Source organism: Pinus tabuliformis, chromosome 7 (assembly GCF_031772625.1).
Source record: "Pinus tabuliformis cultivar Carrire ecotype Pingquan chromosome 7, CPIR1, whole genome shotgun sequence".
Lineage (NCBI taxonomy): Eukaryota > Viridiplantae > Streptophyta > Pinopsida > Pinales > Pinaceae > Pinus > Pinus tabuliformis.
In genome coordinates this window covers 227,843,725-227,865,036 of record NC_142293.1, presented here as the reverse complement: position 1 = coordinate 227,865,036, position 21,312 = coordinate 227,843,725, and the positions used below count along the sequence as shown (strand labels likewise).

Sequence of the window (21,312 nt, the reverse complement as noted above, 5' to 3'; positions counted from 1 at the left end):
TTAATTTTTCCAACTTGAATAATTTGTGGCCAAACAAGGAGTATTATACCTACTTTAAAACATAAAATTATAGACATACAAAGACCTATTATCCTGGTTAACTAATTCAAGCCAACAGCCAGAGAGAGAGAAAATCACATTCCAAACATTAACTTATTAACTTGGTTAACTATTCCAGTTTACTTAAAAATAAATTTAGAATCATTTAACCTACCAACAAATTAAAGGGCTCGTAGCTTTCACATTCCTTTAACCGAAAAGGTCTCTACGTCGTGACATGAACAATGCAAAAAGTTAAAACTATGCCAATGATGTAAGTTGTAACATGGTACAAGCATTAGAATTATGGAGATAGAAATGGCAGATGTGGTTAAAAGGGATACTCAACCCAACCTATTTATTTCAAGACATCAAATATTTTGAACAAAATTTAATACTTGGCAACATCATGGAGAAGTAGGTTTGTCGTATGCAGCTATATTTTGTGGCTCACATTCAGTTGAAAAGAGACGAACAAGTAAAGCTGTGCTACTGCTACAAGTGACTGCTCCACATAAGCCCCACCTGACAGCTCTGGGAAATGTTATGCGTGGACCGTAGTGTACCCTAGAGAGAGTCCAAAATGCTAAAGCTCCCCCAATGCAGAAGATGCTAGCTGTCTGTCTCATCATGGCTGAGCAGGGCTTTGCATCTGGCCTCATCAGCTCCCCATTAGACAAGCCAAAGAACTGCCTCAAAGACATCTTCTATACCTTCAATACTTCACTGTAATTGAGAAATACAACCGAAGTCCAAGTGTGAAACTGCAATTTCTCCTTACTACTAAGCTTCTTTCTCTGTTGAGCATTGGAAAAAAAAACAGAATTAGTAGTAGAAAATTAAGGAGTAGTCTACCTAGGTGGTAGAATGGCCTATTTTCCGGCACCGGCCGGAAAATCATCCGGCTCCGGCTACCGGTAATCTCTCCATCCTCCGCCACCATCTCCTAGCTCCGCCACCCTCTTTCTCCGCCACCCTCCCTGACAGTCCTGCCATTCCCTGACAAAAAAATCCAAATGCAGTTAGAGCCCCTGACATCCCTTGAACGATCGGGGACGAGCTAGAATTCATGCGGGGGAGTATTATGGCCGGTTCGAAATGGTCACTCGCGCGCGATTCCGCTCTGCAGCTCACTTCCCGCTCTGCTCTGCGATTCCGCTGTGCTGGCTTACCGCTCTGCGATTCCGCTCTGCAGCTCGGAGGCCAGGTACTCTTCAGCTCGCAGGTACCCTTCGCTATCAGACTGAAAAGCCTGTTTGCCTTTGATCCTGCAAGTAGGTCTCGTGTTTTCTTTATTCTGTGCAAAATCCGAGGACATCCCGGCCTGGTTGCGTTCCTGAAACAACTTCTATTTTTCCCTTGTCGATTTCCTTGCTATCCGGTCGTTTCATTGCCTGAGTGAATTTCTATCATCACCTGGGCTGGGTCAAGGGAAATATGTGCGCTAATGGTTCACATTTGGGAGGATTTATTCTTGTGTGGAATTTCAGGACTCTGTTCTTCTAGCAAGCATTTTCAAAAAACATTGAAGCTCGACAGCTATATTTCAAAGGATGGTGCTATCTGCGATGTTGAACCTATCTGATGAATTTGTTTCACATGTTCATTGTTTGTTGAACATCGTCAGTTAATGAACACGAGTCATATTGATTCTAGAAGACTGCTTCTAAGTTTTATACATTTGGATTGTACACCTATCAGTTTGACAAGTAGCCTTTTGTGAATAAACTAGAGGATCTTATACAAGAAGCATTGAATGTTTTCTTGAATGTTGGGAATCATCCTGTGCTGATTCATTTAATATTGTTGGGTGACAGAGAATTGGCTTTAAAGTGTCTTTCCAGCCAAGATAGTAAGATGCATGCTGGGCTGTTGTGGGAGAGGTTTAAGATTTGGGAGGTGTTGTCGCACAAATTGTCACGACAACGCTCAGATCGGGGGTTGTCACTCTGATCCCCGATCTCTCCGTTTAAGCCTGTCTCCCGCGGCTAAGGGAGGTAGACCCTGTAGGGAAGGACAACCAACTGTGAACCAGTTGGGTTGGGAGACACGAAAGGAAACCAGCACTAAATAGATTTTATTAGATTAACAGACCAGTGCCTTAAAAGATTGATATTTAAACGATTACTTGTTAGATGATATAGAACTATAGACCATGAACAACAATCATTTGTCATCAAATAACTCGAAACAACGCAAGATTATCTTCTAAAACTACAAAGATCTTGAAATGACCAAATCTCAATAACAATACCCAGCAATTAAGGAAATAACAACGCAATTATAAATCATGAATCATTAACCAGATACCATATGCAGCTAATCTTTAAGATGATCATTCATGTACAGATAAACATTCATTCCGCATCGATAAATTTGAATTCTCAGCATGATAATTTCCTGAAAATAGATGGATTTAGCAAAAGAGAAAATTTTCCAAAAATTTTTTCTTTTTTTTAAATAAATTTAAAAGAAATCCTAACTATACCAAAACCTAAAAAAAAGAAATTTGAACTAAACTAAAATCAAAATCAAAAATAAATATTATTTCTAAATTAAAATCTAAATCAAAACCAAAAACTAAACTAAATCAGAAAAATAAAATCCTAAATGAAAACCTTTTCTTTTTATTTTTATGTTATATTTAAATAAAAAAAATCCTTAAAATAAAACTAAAATCTAAAGTTAACCTACGTCTGACCCTTTTTATTTTTTATGAATTTAAAATCTAAATGATAAAGTTTAAAACCTAAATCTAAAGCATTAAAATATAATCTAATTAAAACATAACGTATTTCGATTTTGACTTACAATACGATTTGCATGAGTAAACTAAGTCACAGACGAAAAATACACAGTCGACAGCGGAGGTTATGAAATCGATTTGATACTTACCGATAATACGCAGTAGATTCAAGCAATTACCTGGCTGGATGGTGAGGACGACAGACGGATTGCAGTCATTGAGGATTTCTGGCTGGAAGGAATCGATTAGAAGCTGGGTTTCGCTGAAAGATTTATTCGTGTGAAGGTTAACCTGTCTGCGGATCGGATACTCTCGACGGTGGCACTGGTCTGTTAATCTAATAAAATCTATTTAGTGCTGGTTTCCTTTCGTGTCTCCCAACCCAACTGGTTCACAGTTGGTCGTCCTTCCCTACAGGGTCTACCCCCCTTAGCCGCGGGAGACAGGGTTAAACGGAGAGATCGGGGATCAGAGTGACAGCCCCCGATCTGAGCGTTGTCGTGACAATTTGTGCGACAACAGGAGGTAACCGACTTTGAATATTGATGATCATTGGGTCCCTCAATTCAGAATGTGAACATTCTCACCTTCATGCCTTGTTTCCCAACTCGGAAATTGTTTAAACTGGTGCATTGTTCCCACTGGGCTTGAACACATGCAAGGAATCCAGGGGCATTGACTAGGTTGTAGATTTGTTGCTAGTGGACATCACCTACAGAGGCTGGTTGTAGCCATTCATGTACAGAGCATTGTCTTGGCATCTCAAAGCCAACACATTGAACCACTAGAAACAGCACTGGATATGCTTAGAACTATTTTGATGAGTGGGGTGCTCCATTGTCGAGAACTAGCCTTGGTTTTCATAGCACTCAAATCAGTGAAGTCTTGAAACTAGACCTGAACATAGAAAAGAGTTGTTGGCCACCATAAGCAAGTAACCAGAAGGGTAATGCATCACACAAGCACAACCAACCTCATATGCCTTCAGAAAAATAGTGAGCAGAGGTTACATCCTGTCCATACTCTATAACCTTCAATGCTTACATAAATACAAGTTTGTAGTTTTATAAAGTACACAAATAAAAAATATGTCCATACCAACCAACACATTTGTCTCCTTTACATAAGAAATCATGGTGCTGGCCATCGCTTCAGACTCAACTTTCATCTTCAGTTTTACTCAGAGTGCGTCTATTAGGGCCATTGACAGTGTACTATGCCCATGTTAATGCAGGGAAGCATTTCCAATTTTCCCCTACCAGGAAAAAATAGAAGATAGAAGGAAATATAAAGTGAAATAAAGTGGAGATCAACTATAACAGCTCAAAGTCAATAGTATGCTGGGCATTTAACTTTGTTAGCAATGCAGGATTTTCAGTTTGTTAAAGTAAAAATATTAGAAGCATTATGAGCCGTGACATAATAACAAGAGCACAACATGATGTGTGTGTTCAAGTGTGTGCACCTAGACTTGTGCATTTCATTCATTGAAATGCAAAAGGACCTAACAAAAGCTTTGATCAACTAAAAGTAAAAAGTAATTTTCAAAACAGATCCTCCAACTTATATCCCTGAGTTTTGTCAAATATCAGTTGTCGATTATCTATTTCCCATTACTATTAGTCATGATTCATGGCACAATCAATTACATTGATTCCATCAACACAAGGGTTTTGTCATAGACATCTGCTTTTAATTAGAAGTAAATTAACGTACGACCTGATTATTCAAAGAGGGTAAAAATTCTGGATTATTAGAAGAAGGTTATAGATTCTGCAATTTGGAATATACCTCAAGCATACAAGGTCTGATTTAGAGGCCAAAAAAGGATACCTTGGTATAATGACACCATGTATGAAAATCTAGAAATTCAATCAGTTCTGTTTCAAGGAAAAATGAAAATACACATAAGCATGTGTATGGCAGCACTCAACATCTGCACTATGTCTAAGTCTAACGTCAAACCAACTATGGATCTCCAATGTATCCACCCTAAAAAATAACTGTTCATCGGTTTAAGCCCTACATATACATATTCAAGATAAATTACAATAGAAGTCCTACTACATTTACCAGAGTCTTGGTGGAACATTGCCCGAGTGTCATGTGGACTCCCCTTGCCTGTGGTGGTTGTTTTTATGATGTCGTCTTAAATGCAAGAAGGTTAATGAATCCCAGTGGCATATTCCTTCATTGAGGATTTCATTCCACATTGATATGGCTACCATTGATGTATAGAGAATCGAGATAATAACAAATAAAAATTTAACTAGAAATGTCATAACTCATGCATCAGTGTTCTTATGAAAGCTATGCATGTCACCATTTCAATTGATGCAACAGTTCAGTCCAAATTGGTCTTACAAAAAATTCTCGCTGATGGAAAACAATAGAAAAGGTAAAAGCCAAGAACAAAGATAGATCAAGACAGTGGTATAAACCTGAGTCTGCTCCAAACTTGGTTAAACCTGATCAAACTTGCCAACACTGAGAAAATTTGACCTAGGCTTGGAGACTCTGACCAGGACTCCATGAATTTGATCAAGCTTGACAGAATTACTCAACGAGTTTGACCACGTTTATCATTTTGATAGATAAGACTAATATTATTTTGTCTTTTTATAACTGGAGTCATATGTGGTGTTTTCCCTGAAATTTTCTAGAGCCTCTTACTCTTTGCCTTTGTCAAGTCATTCCAAAGTCCAAGTCATGTAACTAAGGCATTGAAAAGCCTTGTGATATTTGCCGACAAGAATGAAAAATGATAATGCTGCTCTTTGTTCAGAGTCGGCCAGATTGAGCAATTATAATTATGCTGCTCATCAACAGGGGAAAATTGTAGTGGGACAGAATCTTACACTCCTAATTCTAGAAGAACAAATCGTGGAAAAATGCATGGAAAAACTTTATAAATTAAATCACACAAGGAAGGCAGCATCATGAGACAAAGTAGCAAAGCAAATCCAAGTTCTGAAAACTGCTTATGGCAGTGATGATAAAAGCTAAATACACAGCAGAAGAAAACTAAATAAGAAACCCACAAATAAAAAGAATGCCATTGAAATTTGGAATTTTCAAATATTGTGGTCTCTTGCTAGCATTAGGGAAAGAAGTGTGAACCTTATTTATCTTCTTTTCATTACTTGCCAACACTGAGAAAATTTGACCTAGGCTTGGAGACTCTGACCAGGACTCCATGAATTTGATCAAGCTTGACAGAATTACTCAACGAGTTTGACCACGTTTATCATTTTGATAGATAAGACTAGTATTATTTTGTCTTTTTATAACTGGAGTCATATGTGGTGTTTTCCCTGAAATTTTCTAGAGCCTCTTACTCTGTGCCTTTGTCAAGTCATTCCAAAGTCCAAGTCATGTAACTAAGGCATTGAAAAGCCTTGTGATATTTGCCGACAAGAATGAAAAATGATAATGCTGCTCTTTGTTCAGAGTCGGCCAGATTGAGCAATTATAATTATGCTGCTCATCAACAGGGGAAAATTGTAGTGGGACAGAATCTTACACTCCTAATTCTAGAAGAACAAATTGTGGAAAAATGCATGGAAAAACTTTATAAATTAAATCACACAAGGAAGGCAGCATCATGAGACAAAGTAGCAAAGCAAATCGAAGTTCTGAAAACTGCTTATGGCAGTGATGATAAAAGCTAAATACACAGCAGAAGAAAACTAAATAAGAAACCCACAAATAAAAAGAATGCCATTGAAATTTGGAATTTTTAGATATTGTGATCTCTTGCAACTGTGGAGTATATATCAGATTTCAAGGCATTGGGTCAGCAATCAACTGTGGATCTAATTCAGATTTGAAGCATTCCATTTCATCATTTCCAGATTTCCTGTAACATGCCAGAGATTGTTTTATTTTTAGTTTATTGTTAGGATTTCATTCCTTAAAGCTAGTAGCTTTATTTCTCTGTAAAGTTGATCATTTTCAATGTAATAGGGGTTGGCTTTCGGGCCAAAGGGAGTAGTCTACCAAAAATCAAAGAAAAGGGTGTTGATTGCTTTGCTAAACAAAATCTAACCCATGTAGCATGCTTACAATAAATCCTCACTTAATTATATTATATGACTTGTCAAGATCAAATTCAAGGAAGTGAGCCTTCTTACTCATCTCCCTGGCCAATTTGATGCTCTGCAAGGAGATAATATTCTTTCTTATGATTTTGGAAGCTTGCGACTTGAATCATTTTCTTAAAATGTTTGTAATAACCTTGTGGGAGACATTGAGGAGGGTTATAGGCCTCCAGCCTCAAATTTCTTGGCATAGTAACATACTACAATGTTGACATCATCATAGTTTTATATCATCTCATGACACAAATGATTGGGAAATATAGAAAATATATTTTGTTAAATATTGATTGAATCTCATATCAAGGTTATAGTGTCTAAGTCACCTTTATGAAATTGTTGAAGTGATTTGCCTCTCCATCAACAAACTCTGGTTGATCAAAGACATGTTCACATATTTTACAAACCTAAATGTGAGAACTAGATTGAGATTAAATGAAGATGTTCAATTCTGTGTACAGTTTCACCCATTGCTTATATACTTGTTTTAGTCCTTTTTAGCATTCAGTGAGTGAATTAGTGATCTAAGGTACCTTTTCTTTTCTTTTCTACTTTGCCTTATGGACCAGCGTTGATCTCTTTTATATTTGCCTATGAATGGCTTGACATTGGTAATTCAACTATATGAATGAGTTATAGCTCATATTTAGCATGGCTCTTATTGATTTTGTCTGTATATCATTCAGTTGTGGCACGGTAATAGAATACGGTTATTTGATTTTCTAAAGCATTAAACAAAGAGAGTGATTTGGTCACAAAATGAGAAATTTTGAATACTAATTCTAACGGTGCATCCATTTTCTATGGCTTCATTTCAAGCTTAAAAAGTGTATGTTGTAAATTTGTAACTTCCTTTTGTATCTATACACTACATCTCTGGAAGGGCAGGAATGGAAGTGAACAGATTCTTGAAATCTGCAAATGAATCTTCAGAGGAACAAACAGTGTTGTAGTGGGTAATAGACTGTCAAAGGATTTGATAAAGTCTGCGGATGAACCAACGGTGTTTTGGAATGTATTAAGTGAAAAGCGAAGCTATGTGAGCCAGAGGAGAGCCGTCGAAAGCTAGACACACAAACCAGTGGCGCCTCTATGTATTTTGAATCTGCTCCTTTGGGCACTCATTTTGTAGTTCATGTTTCAAAACCACCTGATGCTTTAAACAAGCAAAATGCTCAAGATTTAATTTGAGTTACTCTTCCTCAAGGGAGAATACTCCTCCTGGTAAAAGAAAAAGGTGTTGTGTGACAACAGATAGGTGGCAAAATTTGCGTTGTTTAAAGGATATCTGACAGATTTTCAGGGAACAGCTTCATGTCTCAGATTTTATGGAGAAGAATCAGCAATTGTGGAGTATATATCAGATTTCAAGGCATTGGGTCAGCAATCAACTGTGGATCTAATTCAGATTTGAAGCATTCCATTTCCAGATTTCCTGTAACATGCCAGAGATTGTTTTATTTTAGTTTATTGTTAGGATTTCATTCCTTAAAGCTAGTAGCTTTATTTCTCTGTAAAGTTGATCATTTTCAATGTAATAGGGGTTGGCTTTCAGGCCAAAGGGAGTAGTCTACCAAAAATCAAAGAAAAGGGTGTTGATTGCTTTGCTAAACAAAATCTAACCCATGTAGCATGCTTACAATAAATCCTCACTTAATTATAGTACACATTTTCAGGTTAAGTTTGTGTTATGTACTATCGATAATTGTCATATTTGTGCCTCTGGAAACATATTAATCTCGCTAACTGAGTTTCTTTGAATAAACAACTGTTAGTTTATTTTATCAGTTTACATGGAATGTTAAATGAAACAAAGCCATAGTAGCTTTAAACAGGTGCATTTTTCATTATTCATATACATTCTTGGAAAACACCACTTTGAAATCAATCTTTGTTTGTGTTAGATATGGATAATGACCTAGATGAAGCATATCTATGCCCTCTTAATTCTGACGTCATGGAATCTAGCTATATCTGAGCTCAGATAAATTTATTAGTCGTACAAGAAGACTTCATTAATAAATCTAGGGACTTCAAGTTCTGATGTGTAGTGATTTCACATCTGCTTAATAGGGAACTATTTCAACAGCTCTTTGAAGTTTACAGAGATTTGGTGTCTTTATCAATCAATAATACTTGATAGCCCAATTGGGTTTGATACATGTATGCTTTATGATTATTATTGCCAGGTCTGAAGGCTTAAGTTATGAAATCATTCGACCACAGATGGCCACATTTTGAAGATTCTTGGACCGGGAGGTGATGAAGGAACAGGAGAGTCGGCTGCAATCGGCGGGCTAGGGTTTGCAGGCGAAATAGCAGGGAGGGCTGGAAGAAACGCGCGCAGGGGAAACGAGCAGGAGAAGCCGGGGTTGGAGCGAAAGGGATAGTAAGAAACCCTAGCACAGGAGCGGAAGCTCATAAGTCAGTTTGTGCTGAGGGCAAAAATGGAAAATCGGCAAGGGAGGGGAGAGATCCCCTCCTATAAGAATATCGTTGCAGGAGAGGCAAGCGGCAGCGGCAACCAGAACGATGCCAGGGAGAATAATAAAGAAGCACCAGTGATGGGCAATTTGTGGCAAATGAAGACCGGAGGAAAGTGCTTACCAAGGGCTCAGAAAAAACCTAGATACGTAATACCCAACAACAAGCTGGAGGAATACAACAGCTACATGAAAGATCATGCATTGATCTGCAAGTTCGTAGGGTATTGGCCTACTGAAAAAGAACTACATAGGTGGATTTACCAAAGATGGAGGCCAAAAGGGCACATTGAGCTGAAACTAGGAGCAAAAGGGTTTTTTACAGCCATATTTGCGAATCTGGGGGATAAAGAAAGGGTTTTCGAGGAAGGGCCATATTTCATGAACAATGCAGGACTGTTCATGAAGTACTGGGAAGAAAGATATAACCCTGATAATGAAAAGATGCTGGAAGCCCCGATCTGGGTCAGACTGTTTGGATTACCAGTGGAATTTTGGGATCCTGAGATTATGGAGGGGATAGGCAACACGATTGGTGCCTTTGTCAAGGTAGCGGAAGCAACGAAAAAAGGCAAGTATACATCATATGCAAGATTATGTGTATACATGAATATAGCCAAACCTCTGCCGGAATACATAGAACTAGAATATCATGATGAAGTATGGCAACAGCCATTAGATTATGAGCATATCCCCTTCAGATGCAGAAGATGCCATGAGTATGGACACCTATACAGACAATGCCCATTAAACAAGGAGGAAGAATACATAAGGAAAAAGGAAGAACAGCAAAGGGAAGCAGAGAGAACTGAGGAGTCAGACAAGGGTTTCCAACAGGGTACCAGAAAGAAGAAAGCTGGTAAAGAAGGTCTAAAAACACAGAAACAAGCGAAATCACTGAGCATCGAAAGTCAGAACAAGTTCAAAATCCTCCAGGAAAATAGTGAAGAGGGTGAGGACAAAGTGGAAGAGGAAGAAGATCCAGAGAATGAACCCATGGAAATAGTCAAGGAAACCAGAGAGAAAGACACAGGAGCAAGAGTAATGAATGAAGAGGAAGCTGCTGAAAAGATAGAAATACTAACTAACCAAACCCAAATGGAGACGGAAATCCAGAAGGAAAACGAGGCAGAGGAAGAAAGGATTATGAGACAACTAATTCAGGAATGGAAAAACTTGGACGAAAGATTCATACCAGACAGTCAAAAACAATTATATAAGGAGGCATTTCAAAAATACAAAGACAAAAAAGGGGAGAATATGGATAAACAGGATATCACATCAGGAGAACAGGAAAGAGGTCAGATGGGAATTGGCGGTGCTGGCAAAAGCAGCAGGAAAAGAGGGAGGAAAACGATGAATGAAACGATCCAAACAGTTGGCGAAGTATTGATAAACTCAGGTAAAGTGATACCTCTGTCACAGGTATTTTTCCACTCCTCCAAAAGTTTAAAATGATTATTATCAGTTGGAATATTAGGGGTCTGAATAGTAAGGGTAAGCAGAGATATATGAAAGAGAAACTTAGAAAAGACAGACCAAGTATTATGATCCTCCAAGAGACAAAGATCACCATGCAGCAGATGGAAGGAATAATCAAAAACAGCAAACTCCAATACGAAGTCATGGGACAAGATGCAATCGGATCAGCGGGCGGCATTGCAATATTGTGGAACCCAAACGAGATAATTTTTGAGAGCTGGACCAGCATGACCAGAATCCTTACAGGCACAGGAAGAATAGCGGGGACGAAGGAAAGGGTTATTATTTCAGGGGTTTATGGTCCTCATACTCCGGGAGACAGAGAAAACTTCATTAAAAATATGCAAGCAACTCGAAGATTACATCCGGAGACAGCATGGATTGTAGGAGGAGATTTCAATTTAATCCGGTCTCTAGAAGAGAAAAAGGGAGGTATAAGGAAAACAGATCAATATATGGAAATGTTCAATGACATGATAGATGGTCTGAGGCTGGTAGATTTACAAACTATCAACGGAGTCTATACATGGAATAACAGGAGAGGGGGAAGGAATCAAATAGCATCCAGATTAGATCGGTTCTTAGTATCAGAAACAATTATGAACAAAGATGTATTCATAGAAGCAAAGATCATGCCATCCCTTGGCTCAGATCACTGGCCAATTAGACTGGAAGTGGATATTAAGAATAACCTTGGCAAGAAGCCCTTCAGATTTGAAGCTTTTTGGCTTAGAGACCCGGAATTTATAAAAAAAATGGAAGAATGGTGGAAGCAAAGCACAGTACAGGGAAAGGGAAAAATGCATACCTTCCAACTTAAACTTAAAGAGTTAAAAGGAAGGATAAAGAAATGGAACAAGGAAGAATTCGGAAACATCATGGAGGAAAAACAGAAGTTGGAAGAAGAAATGGAAGCTCTGCAACAAAGGATAATAAATGAAGGTAGGACAGAGGAAACTTGCAGAGAAGAAGGGATAATTATAGGAAAACTGGAGGAGAGGAGAAAGCAGGAAGAAGTTTTATGGAGACAGAAGTCTAGAATAAAGTGGCTTAGGGAGGGGGAAAGGAACACTAAATTTTTTCATCAAGCAATGATACAACACAGGCAAAGGAATACGATACTATCTATCAAGAACGAGAGTGGAGAGAGGATTGTTGAACAGGAAGGAATTGAAAAAGTGCTGATGGAATACCACAAAGGAATATTGACTGAACCCCACATAGACAGGTCTAAAGCTATAAAAGAAGTTTGCAAGGCCATTCCCAGCATAGTAACTGAAGACCAGAATAGAGCCCTAATGAGAGCAGCTAGTTTGGAAGAGGTGGAGGATGTGGTGATGAGCATGAAGAAGGGTACAGCGCCAGGACCGGACGGTTTTACGGTTGATTTCTATCAAGCGTGTTGGCACTTTATGGGATGGGAGATTCTGGACCTGATAGAAGAATCCTGTATAAATCAAAAGGTATGGCCAACCATTAACTCTACTTTTTTCACTTTGATTCCAAAAAATGACAATTCAGAGGATGCTAAGGGATTTAGACCCATTGCCCTATGTAATGTTATCTACAAAATAATTGCATCGCTGATGGCCAAAAGACTGAAACTCCTGTTAGATAGATTAATATCCCCTGAACAAACTGGTTTCGTTGAAGGTAGACAAATTCTAGATGGTTTAGTGGTTACTCAAGAAGTAATTCATTCACTGAAGGCAAAGAAGCAAAAGGAATGATGATTAAACTGGACTTGTTGAAAGCTTATGATAGAATCAACTGGCAATACTTGGAAGAAATCTTGGGAAGTTTCGGTTTTGGTACTAGGTGGATAAAGTGGGTTCATAGTCTCATATCAACTCCAAACTTTTCAATATTAGTCAATGGAACTCCCTCGAAAACCTTTAAGGCATCTAGAGGAATAAGACAAGGTGAACCCTTATCTCCTTTCCTATTTATACTAGCAGCAGAGGGTCTGGGTAGGTATCTTAAAAAAGAAAGAGCAGCAAATAAAATCAAAGGGCTAAGACTATGGGGTAATGAATTTCCTATAACCCATCAGCAATTCGTTGATGATATCATGTTATTTGGGGAGCCAACCGTAAAAGAAGTGAGAAATCTGAAGAAGGTTTTGGACTTATTTGCGGAAGCATCTGGGTTGGAGATCAACAAGGAAAAGTCATGCACCTTTATATTCAATACCATGGAGGCAGTCAAAATCCACTTGACCAGGATGCTAGGTTTTAAGCAAGGGGATCTCCCAACTAAATACTTGGGAAACTTACTGGATTTCAACTCTAAAAGGCAGAAAAATTGGCAAGGAGTCTTTAGAGAAATTAAAAAACAGAGTGGCTAACTGGGCCTTCAGAACTTTAAATATTGCTGGAAGGATTGTTTTAGTAAAATCAGTATTGTGGGCAATCCCCATATATCCGCTATCGATTATGGCGGTACCACAAGGAGTCTGCACCAAGATCAGAGAAATTATGAGGAAGTTCATTTGGGGAGGATCGACCCAACAGAAGAAGTGGGCCCTAGTATCATGGAAACACCTAACGAAACGAAAGGAGGAAGGAGGCTTGGGTCTGCGCGATCCGGATAGACTCAACAAAGTGCTTGGTGCAAAACTTTGGTGGCGATGGCTAAGAGGGGGCAATGACCTATGGAAGACACTATGGAGGCACAAGTACAATATGCCAAACACTACGGAGGATATCTACCGGATGCAGGAAACCCTGAAAGGCTCGGCAATCTGGGATCTAGCTCGACAAAATCGTGATATAGTAGAAAAGAATGCTTTCTGGGAAATTCGAGGAGGAGGGGAAGCCAAATTCTGGGATGAGAAATGGCAGCAAAGAGAGAAAATGAGCAGAATACAAAAAATCCAAAACATACAGGAAAAAATAGGGGATAACCGTATATATGTCAAAGATTATTGGAAAGAGGACGAATTGGATGGAATCTGGCGGAAATGGATAACACCAGAGGAATGGGGTTTCGAGATAGATCAAGAGCAACAGGAAGCGTTTATGGAAGAGGTAGAGTCCAGGAAAATAAAAGCTCGAACGGGTAGGGATATCCTCAGATGGGGGAATTCAATGAAAGGATCCTTCACAGTCAAGGAGGCATACTATCTGGCAGACCAACAGGGGACCAATGAAGAAAACCAAGACTGGAAGGTCATCTGGGGTAACAATTGGTGGCCGAAAATTATCTTATTTGCATGGCCAGTAGCTAAGGGCAAGATCCTGACGTGGGATAAACTCCAAAAGAAAGGTTTCAGTGGACCTTCAAAATGTTACCTATGCAATAAGGAAGCTGAAACTCAAGATCATCTATTAATCAAGTGTGTTTATGCCAGGAAGCTATGGATTGAAACCGGAAAACTATTCCAGAAACTTGAGGGGTCCCCGAGAGAAATAAATGAAGTAATTTTTCATTGGCAAAAGGAAAAATTCCAATGTAAAGTAGTCCGAAAGGCCTGGGATCTCATTGCAGGTTTTGTGATTTGGATGTTATGGAAAGAAAGGAACCGCAGAGTATTCCAAGACAAAGCTAAAAACGCGGAAACAATATGGAACAGAGTAGTGAACTTAACCAGAGAATCAATTCTGGTGGAAAAATGGGATGCGGATGATTGGAAAGTAGATCAGGGAGAGGAGCAAATTTTAAAGAAATTAAATTTGAAATTTGAAATGGTGCATAACAAAAAAATTGGCAGAAATAGTATGAGATCTCAAAGCTATGACAAGTTCGCATATCCAAAAGGTAATTTTATGAAGTTAAACTTTGACGGGGCATCGAAGTGGAACCCAGGTAATGCCGGATTCGAAGGTATCTTGCAAGACAGCCAGAGAAACACCAGATGGATCTATGCAGAGTGGGGCGGGGAGATGACAAATAATGAGGCCGAGTTATGGGCGATCCACCAAGGCCTCAGAATCGCGATTAGAAATGGCTATAGAAACCTGGAGATAGAAGGAGACTCTCAGATAGCAATTGAAATACTAAAGAAACTTAACAACGGGAAGAACTGGGAGCAGATCACCAATAGCTGGCGAACGGCAGGGATTGTTCAAGAAATGGCGGACCTACTAAAAAGAATCGACTATAAAATCTTTAATCATGTGAAAAGGAATGGAAATCGAGCGGCAGATTTCCTTGCGAATTGGGGCTGCAAGGGTCGAAACAGCAAAATAGACAATCAGTGGAGAACGTTGCGGCCCAATAGAGAATGGGAGGCGGTATTATTAATTATGACCATGAACAAGCAACAAATGGAAATAAAGGGCAAGCAGCAAACGAGAATCATAGCATTCGTGCGGCGGACAGGTGAGATGGATCGGCAATCCCAGAAATTTAATGAGTGTCAGTCAAGGCGGGGGAATGATATAATGGGCAGGCAAGCTACAGTACAGCAGAAGCGTGCGACGATAGGTAAGAATCAACCACCACGCAGCAAGATAATAAACGCAAGTGATCGGAGAGGAGGAAAAAACGGTATGTCAGAATCCATAAATGGAAATGAGGGAAGAAGGATAAGTGATAGGAAAGGCAGAGGACAAAGTAACAGGTGGCAGCGGAAGGCCAAGTTGACAGGTAGGCGGATTAGAGCAAGGAAGACTATAAACGGGAGGCAGCGAAAGAATCGACAACGAGGAAACTGTTTAGGAACTCAGAGAGCGAGGAGAGAAAAGGTGGTGGAGAGCTGGCACAGAGCGAGGTTGCGTCGAAAACTTACTGAGGACGCTATGGAAACCAGGAAGAGAGCAAGGGCAATAGAGGAACTGGAAGCCGCGGAGCGCAGAGACAGGGATAGGAAGGGCAAGGCGGTAGCGAAGGAAGAGATTGTAGAGGAGATATATGAAATATATGATGACTCTGAGGAAGAGGAGGACCAGCAAGATCAAGGCAGGCAAGGTAAGGAATGAGGCGGAAACGTAGGAGGCTGGGACACCCAGCAAACCAGTGACGAGCAGCTAGGACAGCGGGAGGGAAAGGTAAGGCAGCGCGGCAGACAGAGAGCAAGAAGAGGCGCGGGTAGTGGGCTGGAGCCGAGCAGCAGGAGAGGCAGAGGAACGAGCAGATACGGAGGAGTAAGGGGAGGACGACAGGGGCAGAGAGGGAGACCGGGTAAAAAGACAAGCCGGTCGTTGGACAAGAAAATTCAACAAGCAGAAAAGGCGTATAATCAGAACACGAATCCAAGAATCAGGAGAATTATCCAGAATATGGAGGAAGATGCGCTGCAAGCTCAGTCTGACTCAGAGATGGAAGATTGGGAGTTTCTACTCCACGACCCTGGCAACACTAGGGGAAGAATGTCCCTATTTAAACAGTCTTTGCATATCTACTGGGTGATGAAGAGATTGTTGGCTAAAGCTTTGGAACAAGCTGCAACAGAGATGGCAGAACTGGCGCAAGGAGTCCCCAACCTAAGGAGGGAGCTGAGGATCATTCAGATTACATTGGAGATGCAAGAGAAGAAGCTTGAGGAGATTCAGCAAATGATAAGGGAAGGGCAGCAGAATGCAAACAAGGAGACAAACCAGCGACCAAAGGCAGAAGCTGATTAAAGATAGATATGTATTATTTTTTATGAAGCTGCATAGTATAGATAATTTCAGTTTGTTTAAAGTATTAGAAGAGGAAAATAGATATATGCATGCAAGTAGAATTAGAAATCTGCAAGACTGTTTAGTGTATTTAGCTTGGATAATCAGACTATGGATTTTCTATTTTTGGTTGGCTATCAAAAACTTTAGGTGGCTGAAATACTCGGTTTCCCCAAGAGGGCGAGTTGAAGGCAACCTTACTCATACTGTGTATTTTTGATTTGAAGTAATAGAAAAGTAGAGCAACACTGCAGCTTACAAAAAAAAAAGTTATGAAATCATTCATTTTAACTGTCAACCGAGTTGGAATCTAAACATGAGTGGAGAGGTTCACTGCCCTACTTAGATTTTGTGGCAATTCCTGTTACTTTATGCTCATCCTTCAATAATACCTATTCTGCAGATGAGCTACTTTCACACATATATTATAATTGTTATCAATCAAATTGTGCACCCTGTTTTCAGTTAATCACTTTGAAGTTTGGAGATATCAGAAAATGTGATTTCTATAAAACACTCACAACAATAAATAGGATACCCTTTATGGGGTTCATATTAAAAATTGCATCCTGAAAATTTCACTTAGCATCTCCAGTCAAGTTAATAAATCATGTCAACCACATAAAACCAGGCTGGCCAGTAATCCCTTGATAATCCGTGAAGGTCTAAAGGTTCTAAGTCCATCAGATTGTAATTACATTAAAGCATTTAGCCATTATCTATGAAAAGGCTAATGGGGTTGTGGTTCAGCGGTGAAGAATGTGGCATGCCAGACCACACACCAAGGTTCAACGGCAAAGATAGCGACATGTCACAATGACTTTTTGGATGTACTAACGTGAATCTTGATACTTTGAAGATTCAAGAACTATTGAGTCAAGAACTAATTGTTATTCTTGCGCAAAGCCATTAAGTACCATGTGGATCAACTAAAATAGGAGTAAATGACGAGTTAATGGCAAATAAGGGCATTGGTTGCATCTCATTTTTTAGAATCACTAGAGGTAAGTACGTAATTGACTAGATGAGGGCTAGTTGCTAGCAGCAATGCCATAGGTAGTGTTCATCCACGACCTTCTAGTAGCCAGCAAGCAGAATGCCAGTTATCGACAACATCGGTTGCCTTAGCCTCATTAGCTGCTAGAAGCAGAGTACTAATAGCCATCAAGGTGTGGGGGGATCTGTAAGAATGCTATTGACATTAAATAGAATCTCTTTATGATTTGAGTTCAATTTTGAGCTCATAAGCCAAGGGCTCAAATGTAGCTCCATTCTTATCAAGCACCGACATTCTCACCTTGGCTTTGGAGGTCAGTACTAGCCATTTATGAATTTGTCATCGCAGTTCACTCGCTCAAGCTTTTGCTCATAGTAGTCCTAAATGACCTGGGGTCATTCTCTAAATCAATTGACTTGGCAAAGACCATAATAGGAAACATTATTGGTGGATATGATTCCACTAGAGACATGTTGATTCATAATGAAAAGGAGTAGTGATGAATAAAACCCACGATAGCCTGACCTGATCCCTCTTATATCCCTTACTCCATACCGAAACCAGAGACCAATTACAAGCTCTCCGATGACTGCGTTAACGCCAGGTGATAACCTCCCACATGTAACAATGGCAGCATGGACTTCATCAGGGCTAAAACGTATCTTAGACCGAGGCCCTGCTCTGTGATATAGTACTTGTGTTTCCCTTGACATTGTCTGGATATCCACAACAATGTCCTCCATTACCATATCGTTCTCAGTCACAAAAAACTCTTCAATGGGGTGAAAATACTGGTTATGCATAAGAGGATTTCCAAAAGTGGGTACATCCTGTAAATATTCTCTCAAGTTGGGAGTACCCTGAATCCTCTTCTGCGCATGACATTTGATGACAGCCCCTGCTGTTGATGGCTCCCTTACTTTTCTTTTGCATTGCAGATATCAGGAAAGAATGCAATGAAGACAGAAACAGAAGATTTTATAAAATTCAAAGATGATGATAACGATGAAAACTATTAAATCACTCACAGATGGTAAGGAATGAACACACTATATCATTCAGGCACAATAATAACAATAACAATGTATGTTATATAAATGAAAAGAAACCAGAGAAGATGGTATTCTAACTAAAGTCACGCCTGTTGTTCGTTAAACTCGTTTCAGAAACCAGAATTAGCTGTTCCAGAAACTAGACTTTTTTTCAACCACACTGGCTATAACTTCCATTAAAAAAGAAGATAAAGACGAAATTTACAGACAGACCCACTGAGTGCAACAACCAAAGTGTCCATTATTTTACAGTGAGAGGAATAATACACTCCACTGAAGCCCACGAGAGCAGAATCTGCCAGTGGCTTCCGCTGGCCTAAATCACACTTAAAACATAATATATGGATATCATCCATCCTGTAAAACCATTTATCAGACGACAATACACATGCGTTAACAGACCTCTCAGCCTTAAAGTTTAAGCCCCCTCTCCAATATGCTGGGCTAGGCTGGGCTGTTTCTAGGAGCGAGTTTTGAAGGGAATGGCACGAATGATCATCTGGTGGTAAATAGCTGCCAAGCCAGCGCCCAAGAATGGACCGACCCAGAAAATCCAATGGTCATCCCAAACATGAGACTTGTTGTAGTTGATGGCAGCTCCCAAGCTTCGGGCAGGGTTGATGCCAGTTCCAGCGATGGGAATTGTGGCAAGGTGAACCAGAAAAACTGCAAACCCTATTGGAAGTGGTGCTAGCAGAGGAACGAGAGAATAACGGGCGCTTCGTTTGGCATCGGTAGCAGAGAAAATGATGTAGACCAGAACAAAGGTTCCCACAATCTCAGCACCCAAGCCATCTCCCTTGGTGTAGCCATGAGCCACAGAGTTAGCACCTCCACCCCACAATCTCAGCACCCAAGCCATCTCCCTTGGTGTAGCCATGAGCCACAGAGTTAGCACCTCCACCGTCCGCTTGGTACTCGCCTTCCATGAAGCCCTTCACAACACCAGCGCCACAGATGGCTCCCAAGCACTGACATATCATGTAGAACACAGCCCGGGGCAGAGACAGCTTTCTGGCTAAGAACAGCCCAAAGGTCAAGGCTGGGTTAATGTGACCACCTGAAATACTGTGCAATAGACGAGACAGAAGATCATTCCCCCAAAGGTCCATGCAATCCCCTGAATTCCAACAGATCTAGTGCAAACATTGTCGGCCCTCTTGACACCCATGACCGTGAGGATCATGATGTAAAGAAACAAGAAAGTCGCCATGAACTCTGCAATACCCGCCCTCCAGAAGGACCATGACGCCAACTCCCCGGGTTCGAACAGTGACGCGGGATCCGGCTCCTTGTAATCCTTTTCCCTCGTCTGTGTCGCAGTCCCCAGCGGCTGCCTCTCGGAATACTTGTTCGCCCCGACCTTAACGTCTGCAACTCCCCGGAACAATACACCGCGGCTACAATAGCTCGTCCCCGATCGGAGTAGTCTGTCAGGGGATGTCAGGCCCCATTCCCTGCGATCCGAATCCGATTTTTTGTCAGGCCGTGTCAGGGAATGTCAGGATTGCCAGGGGAGCGTGGTGGAGAAGCGGAGAAGGAGGGTGGCGGAGCGGAGACATTCCCGGTGGCTGGAGCCGGACGATTTTCCGGCCGGTGCCGGAAAACGGGCCATTCTACCGCCTAGGTAGACTACTCCGAAAATTAATTGGTAACTGAAGCCCTTTTCCAGTTGGCTAAAATTTTCTTGTCGTTGTTAAAGAAATTGGAAATTATTGCTCATTTACCACTAACTCTTTAGTTTTCACAATTTTAAGAGCACGTATGTAGACTCAGCTATCTAATTGAATAGTCAAGATATAAAAACTAACCTTAATGGCTAACCCAACTAGTCCTGGCAAACTTTTCCTAACTACCCACTAAGAACTACAAATAAATGTATAGGAACGAAAATCTGAAAAATATATTTCATAACATCCATATATGCATCTGAGGACATTGGATTTTATACCATTTACCATTCTCTCCATAACAATCAATGCCACCCAAAATCTCAACTATAAGAGAATTAATTTTTATTTTCCAAAACTTCAAATACAAAAGAACAAAGAAATTTTTCCTTTTATTTTCTGAAATTTAGAAATTAAAATCATGCTGCAAATCAAAATTAACCACATTGCATCCAACCCCATTTACATTCTCAATTAATGTGATAAACATATATACCTATCTGGAAATCTATTAGCCTTCAATAAACACGAGAGGGCAGCACTTGACTTGCTTTGACTCTAAATGGCCCACATTGAAAGCTTATATGACCAATATGACTCAATGACTTTGATAAACATTTTGGACCACTATGCAGATTTTCCTAGGAACAGTAGGCAGCTTCATGCACTGCCCGTTACGTACACAGATTTCAGATGAAGTGAGGTCATTTTCAAGTTTTATAGAGTTGTACGCTTGTTATGACATCGCTGGGAAATGTTTTAAATTAGTCATGTCTAATAAATTTTATGTTTATGGTCCAGTGGTGGATAGTTAATAGTTTTAGTTGAGAAATTTAGGTACAGTTGTGGAGTCTGTTTCAACAGTATTTGCTCAAAATAGGAGAATTTATCATATAATCACAGAATTCTTTTGTTTTTATCATGGACATTGAGAAATAAAAAGAAGGGGATTTTTGGTTTGGAGGTTATTCCAACTCCCATTGCCTGTCTGTAACGGAATTTTTTATCCCTGCTGTGAAAGACTCTTAATTTCTGCTCTACAGAGTTGTTTTGCAGATTTTGGCAAGAGATCCAAGCTGAGAATACAGAACTGTTTATGTCACACATTAATGACTCATAAAACACATTGTTGGAGATTCG

The 21,312-nt window shown here is 40.0% G+C and overlaps 2 protein-coding genes and 1 pseudogene across 2 annotated transcripts; 1 reads left to right on the top strand and 2 right to left on the bottom strand.

Moving 5' to 3' along the window:
- Positions 1-204: 204 nt before the first annotated feature.
- LOC149246683 (uncharacterized) lies at positions 205-824 on the bottom strand. The gene has a single exon (XM_089455737.1). The coding sequence runs from the start codon at positions 741-743 to the stop codon at positions 447-449; it is 297 nt and encodes a 98-aa protein (XP_089311863.1). The 5' UTR covers positions 744-824; the 3' UTR covers positions 205-446.
- A 10,166-nt stretch (positions 825-10,990) lies between these two features.
- LOC149246682 (uncharacterized) lies at positions 10,991-12,577 on the top strand. The gene is made up of 2 exons (XM_089442219.1): positions 10,991-11,613; positions 11,953-12,577. The coding sequence occupies exons 1-2, from the start codon at positions 10,991-10,993 to the stop codon at positions 12,575-12,577; spliced, it is 1,248 nt and encodes a 415-aa protein (XP_089298345.1).
- Positions 12,578-18,723: 6,146 nt separating this feature from the next.
- Positions 18,724-20,634, bottom strand: LOC149246681 (putative aquaporin PIP1-4 pseudogene; annotated as a pseudogene).
- Positions 20,635-21,312: the final 678 nt, after the last annotated feature.

Excerpts from the sequence above, each read along its gene's own strand:
- LOC149246682 (XM_089442219.1), top strand. The coding sequence starts at position 10,991 with ATGGGACAAGATGCAATCGGATCAGCGGGCGGCATTGCAATATTGTGG. Across the intron at positions 11,614-11,952 it reads ATAAAAAAAATGGAAGAATG|GCAAAGGAATACGATACTAT; the intron begins GTGGAAGCAAAG and ends GATACAACACAG.
- LOC149246683 (XM_089455737.1), bottom strand. The coding sequence starts at position 743 with ATGTCTTTGAGGCAGTTCTTTGGCTTGTCTAATGGGGAGCTGATGAGG.